Consider the following 24874-nt stretch of genomic DNA (forward strand, 5'->3'; position numbering starts at 1 on the left):
AAAAAAATAATAACAGAGGGCTTTCCGTTCATAGGCTTGTGTTATGCCAGTCATTTTTTTTATTTTTCAAGCAGTTAAAATTTAATTTTAACGAACTATCATTTATTACCTTACTTATTCAATAAGGTGCCAATGAAAAAGGCTGTGGAATAGGTCAACAAATGTCCGATAACAACGTATATAGCCTAGGTCTCGTGCAGTCCTTCTTTCTTTCGAGAAAAAAGAAAAAAAAAGAAGAAAAAAAAGAAGAAAGAAAGGAAAAAGAGAAAGCCTGCGATATTTTTTTAATCCACGCGGCAACGCGTGCCCGCACCATGCAGTAATATAAGCGGTCTCAGATGTTAACATCATCAGTGCAATGTGTATATTACGAACGTGCAAACCTGGGTCACGGTCTTGGTAACAGTTCGGAAAGCGAACCGTTACGAGACCGCGCTACTTCGCGTGTGATAAGGAGCGAAGATGGGCGCCGAAAAGCTGATGAAGCGGGGAGAAAGAAGTGCGACCGCTCGTTCCCACTGCCACTGTTTGACGAGGTTTGCGCAGATTGATGCAATCTTTGGAGCGCAGAAGCGTTGTCATAGTCACAGCATTTTTTCTTTGTTCTTTTCCATTTACTTTACGGCCTTTCTTTCTCGTTAAAAAAAAGGTCCTCGCGAATCCTAGTTTTTTTTTTTTTTGAAGGCCGTTATCGGTCATTTGTCAGCCTCATTCACAACATTTTTATCGACATCTCACCGATTAGGTAAATTTATAAATTCAGACAACTAAACGCATTCGGGCACAATGAACTAGAACTATTAACAGTGGCCACCATGAACAACACCCACCAAAGTACAGTGAACGCCGTTCGCGTAGTTCCCGCAGGTAATTTTTAATTCTCGGCGACCTCCAGTCAAGATAGCAGAATACCGCAGAATAAATGTGAAGTGATGTACTGGTCATTTCACGTTTGCCAATGTTTCACATCGCTCGCCGATAAAATGCTTTCAGATGTTTTTGAAAGCAACAAAGGGATAAAAAAAATTTCGCTGGCTTTCCGGTCTGCGTTATAGAGCAATATTTCGAATAAGTTCAATTATTCTGGATTATTCGCGGTTTCGCTACAGGCGCCACAAAGCCAGTGTAAAACGACCACCGATATTTCAAGCGCCGAACAGTGATTTATTAAAATTCTTGTACTCGACCTGTGCAAGTCACATCGTGAACATCGTTGCCGCGAATGCTATTTGGGAGGTTTGCGGTTTCGCCGAACGTTTAATTCCGACCATAATTTGGCCACTGAGCTTGACCAAAATGCAATCTTACACCCTCGGCTTGTGTTCTGAGGCGGCAAGAACCTGTTTTTGTGCGGTGTGGCCTGGCATACAATAGTGTAGCCTGAGTGCAAATTTGAGTGACGATTACCTTTGCCATTGGCTACTTGTGACCGTGAAGTTTCATGAAAGCAAGCATATCCTTTGTCGGCGTGCCGCACTATCGTACCGGTAAGCGGACGTGGTGCACGCGTGAAACAGATTTATAACGTCACACACACCGCGTTCGTCCTTAAGCGACGCAGATGTACCAATAGGGCGCAATATTGAGTGCTAAAATGTATAATGAATCTGATGAACCACACAACAAGGAGACTGCACGACCTTATTCATTCAGTGTGGCTTTCCTTCCCGACCGCCCGATGAAATGTGCGCCAGTTCAAATGATCTTTAGCTGGTCCGCACGTACGCAAACGCGTAACACATTTTATAAAATCTTCGTAATGCCTCGTATAGCAAAAAACGGTTTTAATTTTCATTTATGGCCTACTTACAATTATGCCACCAAACGAACCCACACTCCGAAGGCGCCGACGCTGAAACGGATTGTTTAGGTTTGGATTGAAGGGCTAAGCGCTAGCCAACGCACGTCTATGGGCTTATATATATGGGCTATGTGGTTGCCACTGAACAAGCACATCCTGCTCAATTTGGCAATTTCGTTCGAAATGAGTGTTTTGGCGCAGGTTGGTGCAGCTCGATGGTTCGGCCCAAGAGGGCTCATTTGGCGCAGCACTTCCATTCCTGTCATTGTAGTAACACATCGTCAGCTGTATCGAGACGAATTGGGAGATCTCCCCATCGCCAACCCCAGCGTGCAGCAGCAAGCCAGAGGCATGCACTTCCAGCCGACCATGGGCATGCTTACACAAGCAAAACTGTCATTTCTCTCTCAGCATAGTAACGCGTTTTCACGTTCAGTAAGATCTTTCCCAAGGAGGCAGGTTTGGCTTATACCTGAGCACGTCGACGAGGATCCATCCTTTTCGGGCGTGCCAGACGCCGCGCACGATCGCCGCCCACTGGATGCTGAGCGCGGCGATGAGCAGCGTGAAGCCCACGGCACCGTAGCCGTAGCGCTTGAGAAACGTCATCAAGAATCCGAAGCCGACGAACACCATCACGTTCACGTCCTGGAACACTGCACACCGGATACAAGCAAGCAGCAAGCGCGTGAATGAGTGGTACATGACCGAATGCCGGCGCACACGTGTCTGTGACCGAGATGGGTCTTCAATAACGTTAAAGAATAGATGCAATGATACTATGGAAAACCGTATTTGAGTTCTTGGGCCCTATAACGTAACACTATTCCAATATGTTTTTATTCCAATCTCCTGATGTCAAATTTGCGTAACCACCCGCAGGGTTGTCTGAACAGACCAATCAGATGCTATCCTCGTTCATAGGAGGTTACTTTTGTTTGCTCGAAAAACGAATAACATTGCCTACACTGAGCGGCTTGCCTTATCTAATTGGTTGACAAGAGGCGAGGAGCACGCTCAGGTGGAGAGGGATTCGATGGGGCCGAGCCAGTGCACTGAAAATCGATAACCGGATGAAGAGGGTGGTGATTGGTCTGCTTTCCCTTACTTAGCTTGCGGTGGCTGGTCGAAGATAGCGGCGGCATGCAACGGAAGCTTAAGAATGATGCTAAAGCTGATCCTCAGCAAAGAAGAGTTGGCAGAACGAGGTCGTAAACGTGCCGAAAGTGCTCGAAAACGTTACACGGCCACGCAGAACATGTTATTATACGCAAATCAACCCATGCTCTCCGGCAGGTGCGAGTATAGCCAGTGCCTGAGTGGTAGGCGGCAGCCATATTTTATTCCTTTCGGAACGGGGCAGCCTGCGGCTATTCAGAAGAAAATTCAGTTTTGTTCGGCATATTAATGCATCTTTTACGCGTATACGTCACTATGACGCGGTGAGTTTTCGCGGTTTTGTGCCGTTGCGTTACAGGCAGCTGAAGTGGGTGCAGCCCGAAATCTTTTGACCAATAGCTTAGGTGTAAAGACGAAAAGGCGTCGAATCAGAAATAACTATTTTTTCTTTTGTTCGGTCAAGTGATGCATAATCAGTGTGTACACGGCATATCACATGGGAAGTTATCGCGGTTTTCGTGACGTCGCGTGGCAGACAGGCGAAGTGGGGGTGGTCCAAAAAAGTTGTTGACCAGTCACGGAGGGCTGACTGCAGAATTGGAATAGAAAAGTTTGGAATAGCTTTACGCTATATCGCCCCTTCTTCATGATAACCGGGCAGTACTACTTTAGCCGAAGTTAACAAGTTGTCTGAGAGGCGTGGTTAAAGGACAGTCGGAAAAGTTCCACGTCGTTGCTGTTATAGTGTGCAACTTCAGTGTTCGTACTCGATCATCATCCAAAAAGTATGATGGTGCTACAACATCCGCGGAGGGAACCTAAGGACGACCTTTCCCCGCTACCACCTCTGCTGCGACCCATTCGACGCCATTGTACAACGTGCCTCACCTACGTGAGCACGGCATCATCAGTGCTGCGTCCGTCAACCAAAAGGACGAGCCTACTTATGGAGCTCGGTGTAACCACGTTATGAGCCTACCACGCTGTCCAAGTTCACGTTTAGGGTATTGCTCTGGTGCACAAGCTGGTTTGCGCCGCGCCATGGGCTCGACTCCAGAAAACCGATGCCGCGCAGGGTTAAGGTGTTCACACAATAATTTATATGCTTAGATTCCTATGAATAAAATTATTCAAACGCTTCCCTTCAACACTTCTAGTGCTGAACCTCGCCCGCCTGTCAGTGGGCTAGCATAAGCGTTCAGGACTGCTGGGAACGTAATTTCGCGAGTGTTCGCATTCAGTTGGGTGATTACTATTAATATGCACTTTGCGAGTACGCTTTTAGTGAAGAAGTTCGAAGCGTCCAATGGAAAATCACATCAGTGTTTTCTGAGAAACATAATTAGTTATCTTTAAATTTTAGATGTATAAAAATGCAAAGGTAGGTTACGTTCGATGCCAAATTAATTACTCAAGCAACAAAAAAAGAAAAGCAAGAAAAAACTATCAACGAGCACTATACAAAAACGAACACGTCACAAGCACCCAAATGGTGTCGGGCACCGGCACAGTGAGCAAATTCCAGTAGCTGAAACAGGTTACCGATCACAAAGAAGTAAAAAAAAATACACATAAGTCCTTCCACAAATACATATACAAGGACAACACGGCCGTGACATCTAAACTAAAAGAAAGAAGAAAAAGGAGCACAATGTAGAGAACACAAAAGACATGATCTGAGTTATAGGCTTAGTTCATAAGATTAGCCTCCACTAAAAAAAATCACGAAGGACACTCACGGCACGCTTCAGCTTATCAGGGCATGACTACGGTCCACGCACTTTCTCACTGTGAAAGATGGGTCAGGAATATTCAAACCAAGTTTCTATAAACGTTGGTTCAAACGGCCACGAGGGCTAACCCACGTTTGGTCATATTGAGGGCGTTACAGCATGCTCCATAGAAGCGTCAGAGTTGTCGCAGAAACTACAATGCGACTCTTTTTGTGGTACACAAGAAGTGAGGAGTGTAGGCCATGTCTAAGCGTAAACGATAGAGGAGCGTGTCGAACAAGTGGCAAATCTGGTTCGGCGAAAACCTCAAGAATGAATAAACTCTGTACAGGAGTGAATTAAGGCATGGGGTTTTATAAAGTAAATACATTTCAATCTGTTTCTATCCCATTTCTGTGACTGTTACATTGCTCTGCCAACAATTATTTGCTAAGTATCTGTTTTCGGTTGTATTTTTAATCTCCCGTTGCATGCCAGCGCGATTTTCTGCCAGCCATCGCAAGCTAAGCTAAGGGAAGCTGACCAATCGCAGACGCTGGCACTGCCCTCCTCGTCCGGTTATTTACTTTCCCTGCTATAGATTGAAATCTCAGACCCCCCGAAACCATCTTCACTTTTGCGCACTCTTAGCCTTTTGTCAGCCAATCATATAAAAAATACCTGCCAAGACAGCTAATGTTATTTGATTTCAAAGCAAACGAAACAGACCTATAGACGTTGAGAGCGACTGACTGGGCTGGCAGGGTAGCAAATCGGAAACTCGCCTCTGAGTTACCTCCCTGCCTTTCCTCTCTCTGCGGGTCACCGCCCGAAGCTTGCGTCAGTGGCTACGTACATATGACGTCAGGTGATTGGAACAAAAGTCAAAACTGAATAGTTTAAAGTGCCCACGGCCTGTTCGTTGAACCACGTCATTCCACAAACCAAGCTAGCGTAATTTAGTATCATTCGACTTAAACCAGTGTGCGGACACTTCGATAAATTGCAGATGAGGCAGGATTTCGCAAGTTTCTTTTGGAATACCTCTCTAAAGGCGGACATAGATGTATGTGTCACAAAGAACCATTTTCCCTGGAAGTCATCCAAAGCATAGCTCCTTTATAAACCTCTCATGAGCTGCATCTTGCGCACGCGGCTCCTTTTACTTGTGCGCGTGGCTGTCAACACACGCGAGGTCAAGTTTATTTGTCAGCTAAGCTGCGTGTTCGGGCGCATAGCGCACGAAACATTCTACATGGTGCTGCCAAGGCTGCGCTGGGCGCGTGCCTGCATTCGTTCGTCGGCTACAGCCCGCGCACGTTACAAGTGAGCTCATTTTCAACGCGCGTGCAGCAGCGGAACAAGACCTTCTATACAGGCATTCTTTTCGCCGTGGCAGCCTAATCGCGTCGTGTCACGAAATCAACAATCGCTGGTCACTCCTGGCATCTTCGCTTGTTTTGAAACATCGCAGGTGAGGCGTTCGGCTTGGCTGCAATTCCATGTTTAACCGCGAGAGGAAAGATTTTTATGCGTGCTCCGTGCAGAAGGTGTCATCCACGGAAGGCTGAAATTGTCATCCATCCAGGGTAGAGAGAACATACAAAGGGAACTCATACGGGTTTCTCAGGGTGAAAGCAATTTACAGTTGAAGAAAATTTCATCCTGTCTCGGGAATCGAATTCGGGACCAATGCCTTTCCGTAGTGAACCTAACCTAACCTAACCTAACCGGAAAGCTAGCAGATCACAATGCGAAGCCCAATCGATCTGCAAGACAAATCGCAGGGACACCGAATATGGGTGGATGACACTAGGTGACATCCACTGCAGGAGGGTCTGAGTGTTACGCCCACACGTCTTAGCCACTTTATGTCAATGCGACGGCGGGCAGCTGTGTCCAGAAACAACTGTATTGCCTCATTTATTCACTTACTTTAGGTACGTAGCAATATAAAAATAGTTTTGGATCTCGCCCATCTGAAATAGCAGTCCTCATTACCATGTAAAGCATGAATGCATTGCGCATGCCGAGGCTAGATCAGATTGGCATGCCATTCTTTGCTGCAATGGGCTCACAAACAAGTTTCTCAATGCCTTCGGTGTGGTTAGCGTATCTATTAACGCGCGTCTCGCGATATTGGCAATCGCAGCAACCCGCAGGCGAATAATAATTATTATTAGTTATGGAAACCTACAAATACACAACGGAAACAGGGAGAGAGCAAGCTGACAACTGCTACCGAGAGGGGCACAACGCCTTCCTACTCTTTCGGGAGGAGGGAATGAAAAGAAAAGAAGAGGAGAAGATAGGAAACAAAGAAATAGGAAAGAAAGTATGAAATAAACAAATGACAGAGATACGGACAAAAGAAAGTAGGAACACGGAAAAAATGTCTATAAACGGGAGGCCAAGTCAGTTTTCTGCATGAAAGTTAGCAAGGCTCTGTGGGCCTGGTCGCGTTGAGCAGCACTCCCTTTCGGAAACAGGCAATCGTCGAGGGTTGTACACTTGAGTCCAATCAGTCCATATTCCTTAATTAGCAGTGCACGTTGTGTGACGAATGCGGGACACTCCAATATAAGGGGTTCAAGTGTCTCACAGAAGCCACAGGACATACACGACGAACTGTCTACACGTCCTTGACGATGCAAGCGTTCGCGCCAACACAGAGCCAACTCTTAATTTCACAAACGGTGCTCTAGCACTACGAGGCAAGCCACGACCACGAATAAAAGAACGCGCAGATAATGCATATATATAGGGCAACAAAGAGAGCTGGTTTCTTTTTAACAGAAATGAATTACTTCTAAGTAAACGTGCTGATAGTTGGTGTACCAACAGGCGCGTTTCCTGAAGTATTTTGGCCTCCATTTCCGGGGAGCACAGGAAATGCGGCCTACTATAGATTTATAGTTAGCCGCTCGCATTACATTGTTCGAGCAGTCATTGGCGATGCCCTCACTTCGGTCTGAATCTTTTTGCTCTGTGGTGTACTTTTTATTCAAGTAATCACTTCATAAGGAACGAGAAGTATATTACGAGGAAGACCTATATGGTGACCAACGGGTAAATGCGTATACACGCACCGTTGTTGTGCAAATCATATTCGTGTCTAGCGTCTATTTGTCGTGTGGATACACACACACGCGCGCGCACATACACACTTACACATACACACACACATACACACACAAATCGTCGTGCTTCGACTCAAGTCTGATATTAAGAGGAGAGAGAGAAAGGCCAAGGTTGCGTTTTATGTCGGTAGGCTGGCACGCGTTCTCCAGACACGGCCCGTGCGTGGCGTAATAGCCGGACACCGACAATGCGCGAGTAATTGGCCAAACGGTATAGCTGCGGGGCAGGCGGGACAAAGGGAGGGCTCCACTGCAAAGAGGCCACCGTTAAGCGCCACCGTCGCACGCGCGGCGGCGACACGAAAGAAATATTTCAAAAAAATATGAAAGAAGAACAGGAAGGAAGGCGAAATAAAGAAAGTGTTCAGCTTTTCAAGTTGAGCAACACGAACTACCCTTACTTAGCTACAGTGCCTCTTCTGTAGCTGCTGAGGTTCATGCCTCAGCCCCACAGGCGCCACTCAGTGTCGCCATCGCACTCCTCGGTGCATCGTTCCAAGTCTCCTACGAGGATGGCACAAGTTAGGCGTTCATTGATATGTGCCTTGCGACGACCGTTTCTTTCTTTCTTCTGCGGAGTTTATTTTTGTAACTGACAAGTGTAAGACATCTCCTACCTCACCTCAGAGAGAGAGAGAGAGAGAGAGAGAGAAAGTATGCATAGAAAGGCAAGGAGGTTACCAGAGGTAGTTCCGTTTAGCTACCATGCACGGAGGAAAGGAATAGAGGGATAAAAAGAGAAAAAAGAGTGGAAGGGGGATAGAGATAGAGAAAGAAAAAGAGAGACGAGTAAAAATAAACTGCGTACACTATAGAGCGGTAGGGGGCGGCGTTCTTAATGTCTCTCTCTCTCTCTCTCTCTCTCTATATATATATATATATATATATATATAGTGAAGGCCCGTAGACCTCAGCAACTCAGTTATATCTATTATACAGAAAATGAAAAGTATCACCAGTGCTGCACACCAACAGCAGCGTTTCTTGAAGCTCGTATTGCGACTGAGGAATATAGTGATAGCTTGATTGAATGACCTATTTAGAGGACAGATAATAACAGACAGATAATAAAAGTACACCCAACATACTGCGATGCACAATTAAGGCTTCAACGTGCGCGCCATAGGCACGTCTATTAGAAAAAAAAATATAGATAGAATATACGCAATGAAGGATAAACGCCAAGTTTCTCAAATTTTCTGCGACCTAACACAAGAAGTTGACTACCAAGAAAAGTCAAGCAAAAGGCGAAATCATGCGATAAATAATGCGCCTACAGTTGCTATCAGAACATGAAGGAAACGAGCTGCAGAAATGCGCGCTTGCTTTCATCTTCTTTTTCGTCGCAATGTACATAAGAACTAATATAAATGGAGTAGTCGAGGGAGAGAGAATCGAGATCGAAAGACGGAGGTTAGCCGAGCCCAACTTACTTACCAAGAAAAAAAAATTAGCAAGAAAGATTCCACCGGCTCCTGTAGTAGGCGAAATAAAGAGGTTGAAGGAGAAGACACACGAAAAAAGAAACATAAAGCGAGAGAACATGCAAGCCTGCTGAACAACATTGGCAGAACAGAATGATACCCCCTCCCCCTTCTTTTATGCATAAAATGATTAATGCAGCGTACAATATTTGTCAAGCACTTCGAAGCCATACCGAGTGTGGCACGCTTTATCGATAGGCTCCGCGGCAGAGCCCCCCTTCATCCGTGACAGAGTAAGAAAAATTTCACTGAGGCCCGTCGAAACTTTTGACGAAGACTGCGCATTAGTTGGGAACGCCACAACGCCGGCGGCCATCATGCAATGATGCCACGGGCATGCATTAGCCCGCCTGAGTGATTCCCTGGAACGAGTAATCGTTTTCGACCACGCCAGTCACGGCCGCTTTGTTTCTTGGCCGGCGGGTACAATTAGATGCGCGGAATTTCGGCTTGCTCTCCCACTTTACCTGCCTCCCTCACGTTGTCACGGGATGCGCGCGTAGCTGCTGACGTTTCTTGTGGTCGCAACCGGCTGTAAATCAATAGACTCGCCGCTCGGTGCTGACGCGGATGGGTGCACAGCTTGTGCGTTCAAGCTTTTGCCCATTCAACGTTCAGACGGGTTTTCGCTGTTTCCTTCGTAGTAGATCTGTGTAATTTGGGTCAGCTGCTGACGGCGGCCAAACCATTTATTTGCGAGCGAACGCGTTATGTAGTTGGCGCTGACACAAACGTAGCGCGTTGTATCGTGACGTCTTACACTCGTGATCTCGCCTTGGTTGTTAAGAAGGCGTTTGTTTCGTAATGCCGACTATTTTGAATCCGCCTGTTGCGGTAACGATCGAACGACGTAATGTTTTTGTAACTCTAACATAAGGTGTCGTACCCTTGTTACTGCGGATTAAAGCCTGAAATGTTCGTCTTTCGACGCATGATGTCGTGGGTTACGATATCTGGGGAAGGAGGACTAGTCACGTAATAATGAGCGTGGCTTGTTAACGCCTGTGGATACTTGATTCTGTCTAAAAGCATGCGCATGCAGAATATTTAGGTGTTAATTGTGTGTGCTATAAACGAACTGACTTTATTCATTTGTGGCTCAGCAACGGTGTAGCAAACACACCTTAAGCCACTGAATGGGAAAGTCAGAGTCGGGCTGCAGAATTGAGACTGGTGACAGTAGGTTACAGTATATGCTTGTGCTACCCGAACACGTTTACCAGTTGTCCTAAAGAAAGAGCGGGCATCCTTTCGCACAAAATAATAGTTCCGTCAGTACCGTTAAAAACGGCTTATACCTTTCTACCGAAGAGGACATGGTCGTAAAAGTTCGCGCGATGCAGAGTAATCACCTTGTCGACATCGGCACTACCTCACACGCACGCACGGTCGTGTTGAAGACGCCCAAAGATGTTGTGCTGTGAAATAATCATTCACAGCATACTCGAATAAACCCGCCGGACTCGTGAATACCCGGTTCTGAAAGCCTAGCGTTCGACTGCCCGGCATCGAAGGAGGACGCGTCTGGCATTTGCTTCTGAGGTTGATCTTGGCTCTTGGCTTTAGCACTGTTTCAATTTCCGGACCCTACATGTCTGCTACGAGTGAGAGTGCATAGATGGCGTAAACAGGTGCATATATAGCACGCGTACATCGCTCTCCGAACTCATCGGCTTGATCACCTGGATTACCCTCTTTATTTTTGCTCCTCACATGCCTGTGCACAGTATAGCAAGCCGGAGAGACAGACTCCCCTCCGCCTCCACTACCCCCCCTCCCCCCCCCTACCAAGCCAACGTATCCGCACCTCTTTCAATGAAAGCATATCAATATCTCGAGTGACTTTTGGCACAGATGGGCGTTGCGTCTCGCGATGAGTGAGTGTCATGCAGTATTTTAAATTTCAAAAAAACAACAACAATGGAGCAACAAAAGAACAAGATATTCTTCATAAGATAGCTTTGGATGTTTCCAGTCATCATTACTACATTTTTTCAGCAAGCACCGGCGTGTAGTTGCTCCGACCGTAAGCGCTTGTCCCAAAGAACTCTCTCCCAAGAAAAAGCTCTTTGCGTCCGCCTCAGTCGATCGACTTCCTGGTACGAAGCGCCGTTGACGCGCAGTCACACGGGTCGAGTATTTTGGTCGCGCAGCCTGGAGGAAACGGACGTCTCAGTGACGGGCCCGATGTCGTTGACAGATGTCCTGCGAGGCCCCTCGTGTCACCCGAACCGCGTTCTCTAAGCCGGTCGGCTCGCGCTGAGCGCGTCGACACCGGCACCCGCTCGACGTTCGAGAAACAACGCCCATCGTCCCGGTTGCGCTTAAGTGGCAACGACCCGTGGTTCTGGCTGCGTTCCAATACTAGACGTAAATGACTAAATAGGCAGCAAAGCGCGCTCGTTCAAATTTTTACGAAGCTGGTAAACATGCGTCGCAAAGGCTGCATTGAAGTCAAAAACAATGTAGGCGTTACTCTGCTGCCCAAGCAAGACGGTGTCTGAGGCGGCACGCTTGGAAACTCGACGGTAAGGTCACCTACTCACACAAAAAAGAGAAAAGAAAGTAGTCACGCTCATTCTTATGCGCTTAATGTAAGCTAGGTTATGTTTTATAGCGAAGCTGTTAGTGCGACTATAGAGGCGCTCGGTAACGTTATATACGTGTTTTCAGGGTGTCCTGAAAAAAAAAAAAAAGAACTACATAATTCACCACGTTTATATATTAAAGGAAAAGAAGGAGCACATTAACTGGAAAGGGCGGGCAAATTTTGAAGTATGCGGGTTAGCGTCCAAATGAAATGTGCTAAACCCTCACTTATTGCCTGTTTAGAGGCTGTATATGAAACGATTACGAAGTTTTCCCGCTGTTCTGGGAAAGAACCAAAAGCGGCCGCAATTCTAATGTGAAGGGAACGAGAACCCTACTATGGGTGACCAGTACACAAAACTTGAACTGTGTAGATTAATTATCACTATTTGCAACGAATACTGTAATATAAGCATTCCATAGGTTTAGAAGCGCATTTTACGAACCGCACAGCAAGCTTACTCAATATCGCAAAAGAAGCTGGCATCCCACAAAGTTTCCACTTCAAGAAAACGGGGGCATCTTATACATGATGTGTATCAAAGTTTGAAGAGCGCCAGTTAAATACAAGTATTGTGAAAGGTTACTCAAGAAATGGCTCAAAAACAATAAATGGCCGTTGAACAATACGCTTCCCAGAGTCCCGAGAGAACCGTACGTAACACCGAGTTAACATACAGCGGGAAAAGAGAACGTGTTAGGGGGCGAAGTGTGGTAAAGCTCTCGTTTCAGGATTAATTAGGAGCGTTGTAAATGATTACTGAACTCTCGTTTTCTCTCTATATTTTCTATTGTCTCTTTTGTTATGCGAGGTTCGTGTAGTAGGCGTCACTGGCGTCCTCAATGAAATAAACGAGGCAATTTGTTTATATTTGGTGCACCTAAGGGACATGCTATGGGTATAATGAATGAGCTAAAATCATATTGTGTGAGTTGATTGCGACCTGTTCAGTACATTGCGTATGGAAACGCTCCGGAGCATTATGAGTGTGTTTTATGAACAGCGCAGAATTTATCAGAATTATGTGAGAACTATATTAGCCACTGAGATTAAATTTAGTGAAAATGGGGAAGAATGTCTGATAGGCATGCAAATGGAAATGTGTGTAGGTACATTACAGTCTTTTCTTTTAAAATATTTAGCAGGTACTGGAAACCGTTATATATAAAGCCGTCATCCGCAATGTTTACCAATGTACCGAAATGACTCTGCCTCATACTCAGTTTACATTAGGTGAAAAGGGAGCGGATGTTAAGTGTAATCTGTTGCGAAACTTTACCGTCTCTTGTTTAAGTACGATTGTTGCAAATAATTACTGAGTACAATAATTTTCTGCCTGTTTTCATACGTTATACGCGAGGCGCTGCGTTGTTCCTGGTGAACTAAACGTGTCACATTGCTTATATTTCGTAGAAATGGACGACAGGTCACGCGGGAGCCGCCGCGGTGGCTTATAGCAGCTATGGTGTTGCGCTGCTGAAGCAAGAGGTCACGGGATCGAATCCCGGCCACGGCGGCCGCATTTCGACGGGGGCAAGATGCAGAAACGCCCGTGTCTCGTGCATTGGGGGCACGTTAAAGGTCCCATGGTGGACAAAATTAATCCACAGTCCTCCAGAGCTACGGCGTGCCTCAAAGTAAAATCGAGGTTTCGGCACGTAAAACCCCAGAATTCATTCATTCATTAGGTTACGCGAACTATGCGAATATGTGAAGTTCGAAGTGTGTGGTTTAGTTATGGCCTTTGTAGCAAATTACTTAAGCAAGCGCTCCAGTGAGATTTAAGTGTGTTTTAAGAAATGGCGTGGAATTTAGCTGTACTGGAACTATGAGAGCCACCGAAATCAAATTTGGTGAAAAGACGGAAATACTGTGGCTGATATATATATATATATATATATATATATATATATATATATATATATATATATATATATGAGAGCATCACAGCCTTGACCAATAAATTCTGGGAGGGTTCTTTTGCTTTAAAAAAGTTACCCTCACTGCGTCGCGCTGCTCCAGCCGCGACATTGGGCACCTACGCTACACCAACTGTGGCCGCCCAAAAATCCAAGAAGCGCCGCCGCTCAAAGGGGCTCCGCGCGCAGACGGCGGCTCTCTCTTCCGTAATATCGTCACGACGTCGCGGTGTTAAGGCAAGCGCGCGAGCAGTCTCTCTTTCTCTCGTCCACCCTGTTGACAGAAGGCGCGGGGAGGGCACTCACTGGAGTAGTACTTCTCGATGGAATTATCCTTGGGCGCGTTGCCCCCGAGTGCTTCGGACATGCTGTTGAGGCCATTGGAGGCGTCGGCCGCCACCTCGTACTGCACGCACAGCGCGTACACGATGATCAGGGACACCTGCGAGAACGAAATCGGGAGATGAAGAGAGGGGTGAAGCTCACAGGTTGAAGCAGCTCGACGGTTATTTGTGTGTTCCTTCTTGTGGCAATATTAGAAGAGAGGCCATTTCAGGGTCTATCCATCCCAGATGTTTATCGCTTATAATTAACGCTGCGCACAAGCGAAAAAAAGAAGGTAAAATGGTTAGAACATTAAACATAACACTAGACATTGTACAAAGAAAGCACAGAAATCGCACTGTCTCACTGACACGTGTAAGGGTCGACAGGAGCGCCCCGGAAAGCGCTAAAGCTGCACTCTGGTGGCTCTTGCAACGCAAAGTTAAAAAACCAAGACGTTCAAAAGGAAATACACACTTGAACGTAAAACGTGGAACTAAAAGAGCGCGTCGGCTGTCCAAAAGCATCGTCGCTTACGAGCAACGCTACTCACGAGTGAAAAATATGAGACACGCAACCGGAAATAAAGCGAAGACGTACAATTCAGTCGCGTGTGCCACGAGAGCTTAGAAGTCTGCAAGCAACACTTTCAGCCTTTTATGTATTCGGCACCCTGAAGTACACGCAAGAGTCGTTGTGCACATCGAAGGTTGTCATCCTTACGGGCTCCAGCGCAGTCCTTATAGCAGACTACGCTGATGACGCCCAGTTGTGCGTCATCGTTGAGTCTTCCAGCAAAATTACATCTCGTGGGGTATCCCTCGCTGGCCATCACTCGTTGGCCAGTGGATGCCTTCGCAGGTGGGTATCGCCGAAAATGACGAGTTGATCGACTCGCTTCCGCTTGTGCTCACAGCAAATGGGACTACCCAGGGAATCCCTTCTAGGCTTGACGACGCTCGTCTGTTGATCCGTCGCCACATCCTCAAGCAGCGCCCAGATCAGCGTGTTGCAAATGGATCATTTTTTCTCCGGTTTCGTGGTCGATGCTTGCCTAGCACTAGAGCACCATTACTGAAGTTAAGGGTCGGCCCTGACCTGTTGAGTGAATGTTTATACCGACAAAGGTACGCGGTGGCGTGATTCTTTTCGTTCCCGTGAGTACTTGATGCGTTACCTGACATGGGGGAGTGTCCTGCTTTCCTTGCGTAGGCCACGTATCTTCTAAGGGACCGTAGTCTACCTGACCTGCAGGTTACGGCCCTCGATGATTGCCTGTATTCGAGTGGCTGCGCTCCTCGGTGCGACCGGACTCCCATTGCGCCCCGCTTGCTTTCTCACAAGAAATTGGCTTGTCTTCTCGTTTCTAAAGCATTTTTCTTCTTTGTTAGGGGCGAAATTTGTTGGCTATTCTTTGTTTTTATTATTAGGCTGTGGATAAAGGTACGTCCGACGTCTCCCGCCATCTTTCTTCACAGGTACGTTAGACGGATTGGCATTGTTTTTTATGGAAGTACGTTCGATGATTCTCGTTGGGTTTGCGATGTTTGACGTTTGGATATGTCCGGCATAAGCCCGCTGAAAAGCTAATTAAATGTTTCCCTCGCGTGAGCGCCTATCTTGTGGCTCGTGGCGCAACGTGCTTGTTTCGGCGCAGCTCGTTCCGATCAGCGCGCTTATCATTTCTGTAACGACTGCCGCGCACCTGCTTCTATAGCATTGGTGCGCGCTTTCACACTAAGAAAAACGCACTACATTCGGTGCCCCTCGATGCGACACTGTGACAACGTATGCTTATCGCCAATAGAGCAATGTTGAAATTACGCTTCGCTACCGATCCACTAAGTGATTCATGGAAAACCATTCGTGTTGCAGCAGTTCGTAATTGCGAAGATGTAAAAGTTGAAACTGCAATCCACAAATAACAGAATCGTTAACGAACGAAAGTAGAGAAGCGCAATTATTCTTCGTACAGTTAGCTCCGCCCACCGCTCTTCAGGACTTTTCGTTCACGAACCGGGACGACTGACCCTTTTCGTACCGTTTGCTTTGTCACCCAAAGCAGTTATATTTTGACGCTTCTTGGGTAGGTTGCTTTAATCATATTCATGCAGGTAAACCCCTAATAAAAACTTGAAAATTGGTAGCGCGAGTTGCAGCGTCGTGTTAGACGTCGTAACGCTCTGCATAAAAGCATTTTTAGGCTGTGTATGCACACTTTGATGCCGATTCGTCCACTCAGAGGAGTCGGTGGTGCATAGATGAGATTCTGCGCAAACGGGAATGATAAAACACGTAAAATAGCGCACTTTCATGGTAATCAGGGCCAACGCGGCTGAGAATTCGTTTTCTAACGAAACATGCGGAGGCTGTTTGTGTTCAGTACGATATAGACTAAATCTCAGACGTGAACGTACGTGTAAAACACACACGAATAAATATTTTTAGAAACGTCGAGATGAAAAAAGATATGCTGAAGAAATCTTGACCGGTTGTAGTCAGTGTTTAATATTGCAAGTAGGCAAACTATCAAGTCATCCATTTTGCTAGCATTGGAGTAACATCACAAATTGCTACGTTGGCTACATGGATTTGATGCCAGTTCACGAAAATTTTGGTTATTTTGTTTCCTTTTTCTGCAGCGGAGGTGTTAGCGTCTCGGTGGTCGGCCTTTTTCGTGTCCGCGTCCGTTAGCAATAATGTGGGCCGATACCGGCAGCATGCAGTGCAGGTCACGAGCAGTGGCTCGTGCCCCTGTAAGGAACATGCTTCACGCACTCAGAAAGGTGAAGCGAACAGTGCATACGTTCTTTGGAATCACGCATATACCCGTCGTGGTTGCGTAGTGGCTATGGTGTTGGGCTACTCAGCACGAGGTCGCGGGATCGAATCCCAGCCACGGCGGCCGCATTTCTACGGGGCCGAAATGCAAAAACACCCGTGTAGTTAGATTTAGGAGCATGTTAAGGAAGCCCAGGCGGTCCAAATTTCTGGAGTCCCGCACTACGGCACGCCCCATAATCAAACATGGTTTTGGCGCGTAAAACCCCAGAATTCCATCGCGCATGCAACCTACAGAACAGCATGTGTTTCAATAAATAACAAGCAGAAAACAAGCATTCGAACGATATAATTGATCACTATGCGCTCCTGATAAGAATACGAAACACGTAGTGCTCCCGAATACGTTTCCCGGTAAAGATTACTGTTTCGCAGGCTGCCGCGGCGACAGCAGCTTGTGAAGTGGGGAGTGACGTCCCTAGACTTTTGTTTATAAAAGAAGCAGCCTACCAACTGATTTCAGTGTTGTTGCAGCACCGCGTTGGGCGAAGCCGCGCTATGAAAACTACCATTACTACCATTACTCTCAATTACCGTCACTACCACTACTCCAAAGCAATAAAGCATTGCATACCCCCCTCTGCAGTTGTAGCGGTGGTTTTCAACAGCTTCGCTGGACATCCACTTTCGTAGGGCCGGGATGGTGAGCCAATACACTTTTACTGTATTTGTTTGAATTTTTTGGTAAATAATTAACGATGCGTTCTAGAGAATTGGATTAAATTGTGCTTAATTTCTGCTGTCAAAATATTACGTTAGCACAGAAAGCGTTGGCAACATGCAACTGGATTCCTAGCCATAGGCTGTCGAACCAGGTCGATCGAACGGAATACCGAGCGGAAACGGTAATTCACGCGTTGCACTTTTATAGCTATACACGTGACGCACCAGCTTTAAGGCCGTCGGCGCCGAGCATATTGTTGGCTTGTTGTTTTTAACAGCTTCCCTGTTGCAATAACTGAAGCCCCGTTTTGCGCGACACTGCGTATAGAGAGCAAGAAAGTGACAGTCACTTAAGTATACTTACGTGATTCGAATGCCAAAGCATTAGGACTTCTATAATTAAATGGTCACGTCCGTGATACGTGAGGTCATACATTGTCACGTGTTCTTCACAACTCTACTTCAATCGTCCTAAATCCACCTTGCTCTAATTTGTACCAGCCTTAATCCACCTTAATCCACATTGCTCTAATTTGTGTCAGCCTTAATCCCCGTTAATCCGTCTTGCCCTAATGTGCACGTACCGACCTTAATCCATCTTAGCCCACATTAACGTTGCAGCCAGATGGCTACGACGTGACGTGTGCAATGACGCACACACTAGGCACACCTTTAGTCAGCCAGAACCGTGGAGACGCCGTGGCGTCGGGCAAGCAAGCGTGCTCGTCTCGCGCCCCCGAGAGCCGTGTTTGATTCCCACCCAGACTCAGATGTACCAAACATTATTTTCAAAGCCATTAATTCACTTTGCTTACAGGAACCTCCATGATAAATGTGACGTCCATGCAAGAATTTTAGACGCGTTTTCAATCTTTGGTCGATCGGCCATATCTTTCCAACCATCGCTTGATCAGGCCGGATATTCTGCCTCATGAGACATATAATGCTTTCGCAGTGATAAACAGATGTGCCGCACGTCCTCACACTCTGTAGGGATGCTTCTCACAGCGCAGCGGACTGGGGCAACGTGTGAGGTCCAATGCCATCCACAAGCTGCTCTTCCCGACGTAGCTTCCTGGTATACATAATAAACATTTTTCGTGCGATCGCTTAGGGCGTTGTTACACCCTGAAGCGAGCTGTTCTGCAGGCTTTGCAAGTATTGTGTTTGCTACACTTTAAATATATATATAAAAGAAACGCCAGACCTTGAGGATAATTACTTGGACGTGTTGGCATATGGTATTGTTCACTGTATACATAGCGTGAAAGCGTAGGGCGAGCAGGCACAGAGGACGCCACACATCGCTCTGTGTCGTCCCTTCTGCAATGCTTGTTCTGAGCTTTTCTCGATGTGCAGTGAATTATGCCCACGCATCCGCGCGTACCTTAGTAGGCCAAGCACAGGGGCCTGGGGGGTGGGGGAGGGGAGGCCCGCGCAGGTCACATTATATGTGCTCATGCAGGTGTTGCTTCTGTCATCTACTCTTGATATAGTTTAATAAAAATAAAATGGGTGTCTCACATTTGTAGCGCACCAATCGTTAATAAAAACGAACTTGAAAAGCGAATATGCTTTTGAGCTGTCTTCAGGTCTCAGAAAGACTTAAAAAGGTACGACATATTTAAATATTACGTACACAAATTTATACGGAAATCAAAGTATAGGTTGGTTTGGTTTAAAAGGGGAGAAAGAAAAAAGTGAGAGTACCAAAGACTTTCCACTGTGAATCTTCCTATTTTCTCTCCTGGCTTTCATTTTGTGTATTTCAACAGTTGTTTAGGAAAGTGGGTTCACAAATACTATATTGTGTAGCACGCAGCCCTGAAGAGTTGAAGCACATGGCAATTGTGTATACGACGGCTGTCCGATGCGTATTGATCTATTTGCTCGTGTGGGGCCTCCTGCCTTCATCACGCTTAACGGTAACTCTGCGCATTCCTCCCGAATTACGTGCATTGACTACACAGCAAACACAGACCCATCCATTGAATGTAATGACTCTGGGCTGATTGTTTGTTTTTGACGCTTAAGGCGTAAGTACCCGGGTACGCTGCTCGAAAAAAAGAAGGAAACGATGATTCCCCAGAGAGCTACAGACAGATAATGGCGCAATAGACTGAACGGCTATCCTAGCGTAACGCTTGGCCTGCTACTCCAGGTGCCACAAGAATTGTACGAGCATGTTAGTACAGTCGCGTTTCGCTTTTCACTGCCATGATCTGAACGTCCCGGTGGGTCGACTCCACAGCCGGTGATGTAAAACTTCACCGGCACCGACACGGATGCCCACGCGCATGCACACACGTGGACGCCGACAATTATCGGGTGCTTAATGAGCCGTCGCAGCTATCGCTTTTTTCGTGTGGCAGAGCGACCGACAGAACATTGTTTGCAGACGTTGCTGGCCAGTTTGAAGCCCATCATGACGGCGTTCTTAGAGGAACGTCGTTCGCACGGTGGCCACCAACACTGTGCTTCGCTCATACAAGCGCAGCGCGGATGTCTGTTCCCCGCGCGGCATCCGGTTTCTACCGCGCCGGGAGGCTCACCTTTCAGCTCTGTTGCCAGTCGACGGCGGACACCCGAGAAGGCGTGTGCAGACGCCAGTAGCGCACGAGTAAGGAAATGTGTGTGCGTGTTGAGCATCCGTAGCGCTTGCTCATCACTGGCGTTACGTCCGCACCATCAAAAGCGTGTCTTGACTCTTGAATGAGGGGTGGGATAAGCAGGCACTCTACGCCCCATCCTCAGTGGGTGCGTAGAGTGACTGCCACCGCCTCATATCACGAATCCGCGCACTTACTCCAACACTGCTCCGTTACCATTGTCCTTTAGGCAGAAATCGTGCAGTGTGTACTCGGAGAGATGTAGCCTATAAAATCGTAGCTAAAATGTATGCCTTACTTGCATAGCTTTTTTTAATGGCAGTCTTAAGGCATGAAGAGAGGTGCAAGAGCGGAAACACTCAGAGAGCACGTTCGACTATCCTTTTGAGCTTGTTCTTAAACTGGTAGGTACCTGCGACAATTCAAAATTTCAACTACAAATGGATGTCCTTGCTGTTTTATTTGCATTTTATTCGAGAATTGACTATTCGGAGCTGTCGTACATTGGTTAGTGTTTGAATAAAAGGCTAACCACACTAACTGCAGTCTACAGAGAGAAAGGTGCAAGTGGGAGGCGGGGATGATGCTTCCGAATTACTCTGCAGCCTGGGATGCGCGTTGGCAGCGCAGAGGCACCAGTTGCTGAGCAATCGCATGGAGTGGGTCTAGTAATTTCCTGTCAACTGATAAGGAATGCCCCTCCTTTACACAGCTAAAGAACTTGTTCTATCAATTTAGGCAGAGTAATTTATTATGTGAGCAATCTCAACGTGTTTGTATCCCTTGAAAACGATGTGCGGTGCCGTGCAGCATTACCCTTTGCTCCTTCGATGCAGCACTACACGTCATCTAGTCACGTGTTGTTCCTGTGTTTTATGTGTAGCATAAAACGTGGCGTCTCACATAAACGTAGCGCCTCACTTGACCGGACGTCCATTTGCGAACGACATTACACGTATTAATCGATGTAAATAAGTCTTCGTTTCCGACGAAAAGGTCCCCAGATAACTTTTATATCTCGCTTTGTTTAGAACTAAGAAAACATTTGCGTTAGATTTTGTATTCCAATGTTGTTTCTTTTTTTTTTCATATATACGTATTCGATCTGGTGTGGAAATTTTACGCCCCTTTAAAACAGATAATGTTGTTTTTGAAGTGTGTAGAGTGTCCCTTCAGCACACGCAAGAGAACACTGGAAGCTGTTGGCAATGGCACTCGTAACTAGTGTTCTCATCAGGCAATATCACTGTTTCATGAGAATATCTTTTCCTATATTTTTTTTCCTATTTTGCGTGCTTATTCACATATCGACAGAAGAGTTCCGGCAAATGTCTGCTTGTTGCAAGCACATCATAGTATGGCGCGTGGTGAACCTGGCTCTTCTATAGGTGGGCCGCTCTTAAAGAAGACTACCTCATCAGCAATCAAATTCATATTAACATAAGTTTCACATGAATGCCTCCAGATCTGCCTCCAAGCCTGCCTCCAGACACATATATCCTTTCATAAAGAGACATCTACGTTAGGTATCATATCGCCCTCACCCCCGCCCCTTCCCCCCACCTATCTTCGCTCCTTAAATAAGAAAAAATGTTGAAGGTATGTTAGACTGAATATACTGATTAGGTGATTCCCATATGAGAACACAATAATGTACTTACATCTATTCCTACTGAAAAAAAGAAACCGTATTCCCTATAACAACTATATCCAATAACCTCATATGACATACGGGAAAAATGGGTTTTTATATGGCATCCTATATATTTCATACGGAATAATTGGATATGGTAATTATGGGGCATATGAGTTTTTTCAACAGGAATGGTAATATTTTGGTTATATTTACGGGAAATATTCAGCCATGCGAATTTTGCAGAGAATATCTCTTTGAAAACCTTGTGTATTACTCTTTGCAAGAGGTGGAGAAAGTAAGTAACGTTTCCACCTGAACACTCCTAACCGTTATACTTAGCAATTTATCTCTTAAAACTATGGATCACAGGTGCATTCCAGTCGACTAAAGGGTGACTTGTTCACCGTTTCCCAGCTACCACCGAACTAACCGTACGCTGTTTTTAAACTACTTTGTGTGCCATAAAATATTATACGAGCGCGTTGCTACAAACTCAAGGACAGAGTCTTCTGTAGTTGCACACTCTCTTCTTCCTTGTTGTATTTGTATTCGCAGCTGTATTAATCACAGCTGTATTCAGTGGAGCGATACGATCCTTGGTGACATCTACATTCCCCGAAATTCACTGACTCATCGAAAGTTAACTGGTATCACATTCACAGAGCCGGAACAACACGCTTTCGTGGAACGCCCACCTCAAATATCTGTACTCCCAGCTGTATTAAGCACAGATGTATTCAGTGAGGCCATGCGGTCATAGGCACCATCTACATTCCCTTAATTTCACTGGCTCGTCGAAACATGTCTGGCATGACATTTACAGAGGCGGAACAAGCTTTCTGGGAACGCCCACTCCAAATATTACCCCCCCCCCCCCCCCCCCTTCTTACAAACTCCCGCGGCGGTGCTCAGTCCATATTTGAAGATTTATGCAAGAAGCAGAAGGCTACTAAAGAAGTCACATGCGTGCCGTGGCAAGCGTCTGCTTTACGAAACGACTACGCATCGCATGCTGTCACGGCGTGCGCAACTACGGACGCGACCCGTTTCTGCCAGCTATGTGCAGTGGGTGGCAAGAAAAAGACCACGAAAATTTAACTGTAAATATGTAGTTAACCCTCTCCTTCCCTGGTGTGGCTTCATTTCGCTTAGGTGGGAATATTATTCCTGCACAGGAGAAATTTACTGACGGAATTATCGTATTTAACGGCGAGTTCGATGCAACAGGTTCATTCATCAGTGGCGAAAGCGAAGTTCTTTTGTTTTCCTACGGACAAGAATCACCTGGCTTATCGAGCCTTGAACCAGTGATAGTTATTTTTATTAAAGTATAAGCAAAAAAAAAAAAAAAACGCGACATGACTGACTATATACGCTTATTCGAGATTTAAATATTCAGTAATAAGATAACTCACCTACAACATGCACAATTTATCATTCTCCTTCCCGAATTTTCTTCCAATGGAGCCTGCACCATCATGACTTTAGATTGCGGAACTTTGGGACGACGGTTCATCATAAGTAATTTAACACCCATCTCACGATTATCTAACCGCACAATTGGAATCTATTGAGAACTGAGCCACCCGCTTCATCAGCTGCCAGTACTGGACTTACGTCAGCGTTACGTCACTAAAATATTCACTCAGCCTGCCTTTGCTCGCGCCGTGACCTGACATCCGGCGCTTCTGCCTGCTTCGTTCTTTTTACTACATCTGAATCACGTCCCGTGCGGTTAAAACCATAATCTAGAGTATCAACTTGCATTAACCATAGCCATTGCTGTGAAATGTCTTCTCCGATCACATAGTTTCACGCACCGACCTCAGGAATTCTGCGATAAGCTGTACATTTTACATCGCATAACTTTCTACGCCCCACTCTTGAACAGATATATCACGCATACCTTGTAAACATGTCCAATGCTACATTCCTGAATATTTTGTTGATTTTTTATGCCCTTTTTATGTTTTCAAGCAGCGCCGCGCATTTTTTTTTTTTTTTTTGGCCACTGATGTTTGCCATTGTCTGCTGTTTTATCCTCTGTATTCGTCCTGAATGTACATTTACTGTTGTTGAAAATTCTTACATTTTTCTTTTATTGTCATAGCCGGCGTAATTGGATATTTCCCCCCTTATGTAAGCCTTTGGCCTTCTAGGAGGGCATAAATGAAATGAAATTAACGGCTGAATAAGAAATTGACGGGCATCTTTAAAGGACGACCGCCAGGTAATTATTAGCTGTGCGCATCAAAAGTAGAAAGAAAACTTTGCCGTCTCCACTGCCACAGGAGCGTCGCGCGTCCAACACAGTCCTGATCAGCGAATAATCTTAGCACTTCGGTGAAACGAAGCTATAGATCGTAGGCAAGGGAAGATCTAAATGCACCCACCAGCTCGATTCCCGCGGTTCTTTTACCTGCAAGCGCAACACGTTCGCGCTACCGCAGCAACAGGACACGCCAAAGGTGGTTTGCGGGAAAAAATACCTGTAGGAGCAGGAGGAGGAAGGCTAGCTTTCCCCGCTTCCACATGACTGCCGGGGCGATCGGTCCTGGGGCTCGAATAGCTTCAATCGCTCAAATCCCAGGCGCGAAGCTGTGAGCACAAGCGGGGGGCGCCAACACCAGAGCAATACACTCCGCGTTCTGCCCGCTAGCAGTGGGCATCACGTAGTCACTTGCCCACGGCACTACCAAACGGGAGGGCGAGGGGATCTCGGAGGGGGCGGGAGGGCGGGCGCCGCCAGGGTTTGACGAAGAGTGGGTTTAGAGGGGAGGGGGGGTCGTTCGTAACGGAGAGGAAAGGACTTTTGTCATGTCGCACGCGCGCGCGCAGAAAGACACAAATGGAGACTTGCGTGCGACCGAGGCACCGACTGGGAACGAAACGACATCTGTCGTGGTGCCGTTGCAACACGACGTCCTTTTTTCGGTTCGGGTCCCCCCTTTTGTGCTCTTGCACGACGGACGCCGACCGGCCTTCGCGGTTGATTGGTAAACGACGCGAGTTTCGCGAGAGTATGAGACCTTACAA

General features: G+C 46.5%; 1 protein-coding gene across 1 annotated transcript in view; it reads right to left on the bottom strand.

Moving 5' to 3' along the window:
* LOC126531330 (ammonium transporter Rh type B-like) overlaps nt 1-24521 on the bottom strand; it is a 77316-nt gene extending 52795 nt beyond the window's left edge. The window contains exons 1-3 of the mRNA XM_050178829.2: nt 24328-24521; nt 14072-14207; nt 2274-2457 (exon numbers count right to left, since the gene is read on the bottom strand). Of these exons, the coding sequence (XP_050034786.1) occupies nt 2274-2457; nt 14072-14207; nt 24328-24372 (365 nt within the window). The 5' untranslated portion in view covers nt 24373-24521. The remainder of the gene's footprint in view (nt 1-2273; nt 2458-14071; nt 14208-24327) is intronic.
* Nucleotides 24522-24874: the final 353 nt, after the last annotated feature.

Source organism: Dermacentor andersoni, chromosome 5 (assembly GCF_023375885.2).
Source record: "Dermacentor andersoni chromosome 5, qqDerAnde1_hic_scaffold, whole genome shotgun sequence".
Lineage (NCBI taxonomy): Eukaryota > Metazoa > Arthropoda > Arachnida > Ixodida > Ixodidae > Dermacentor > Dermacentor andersoni.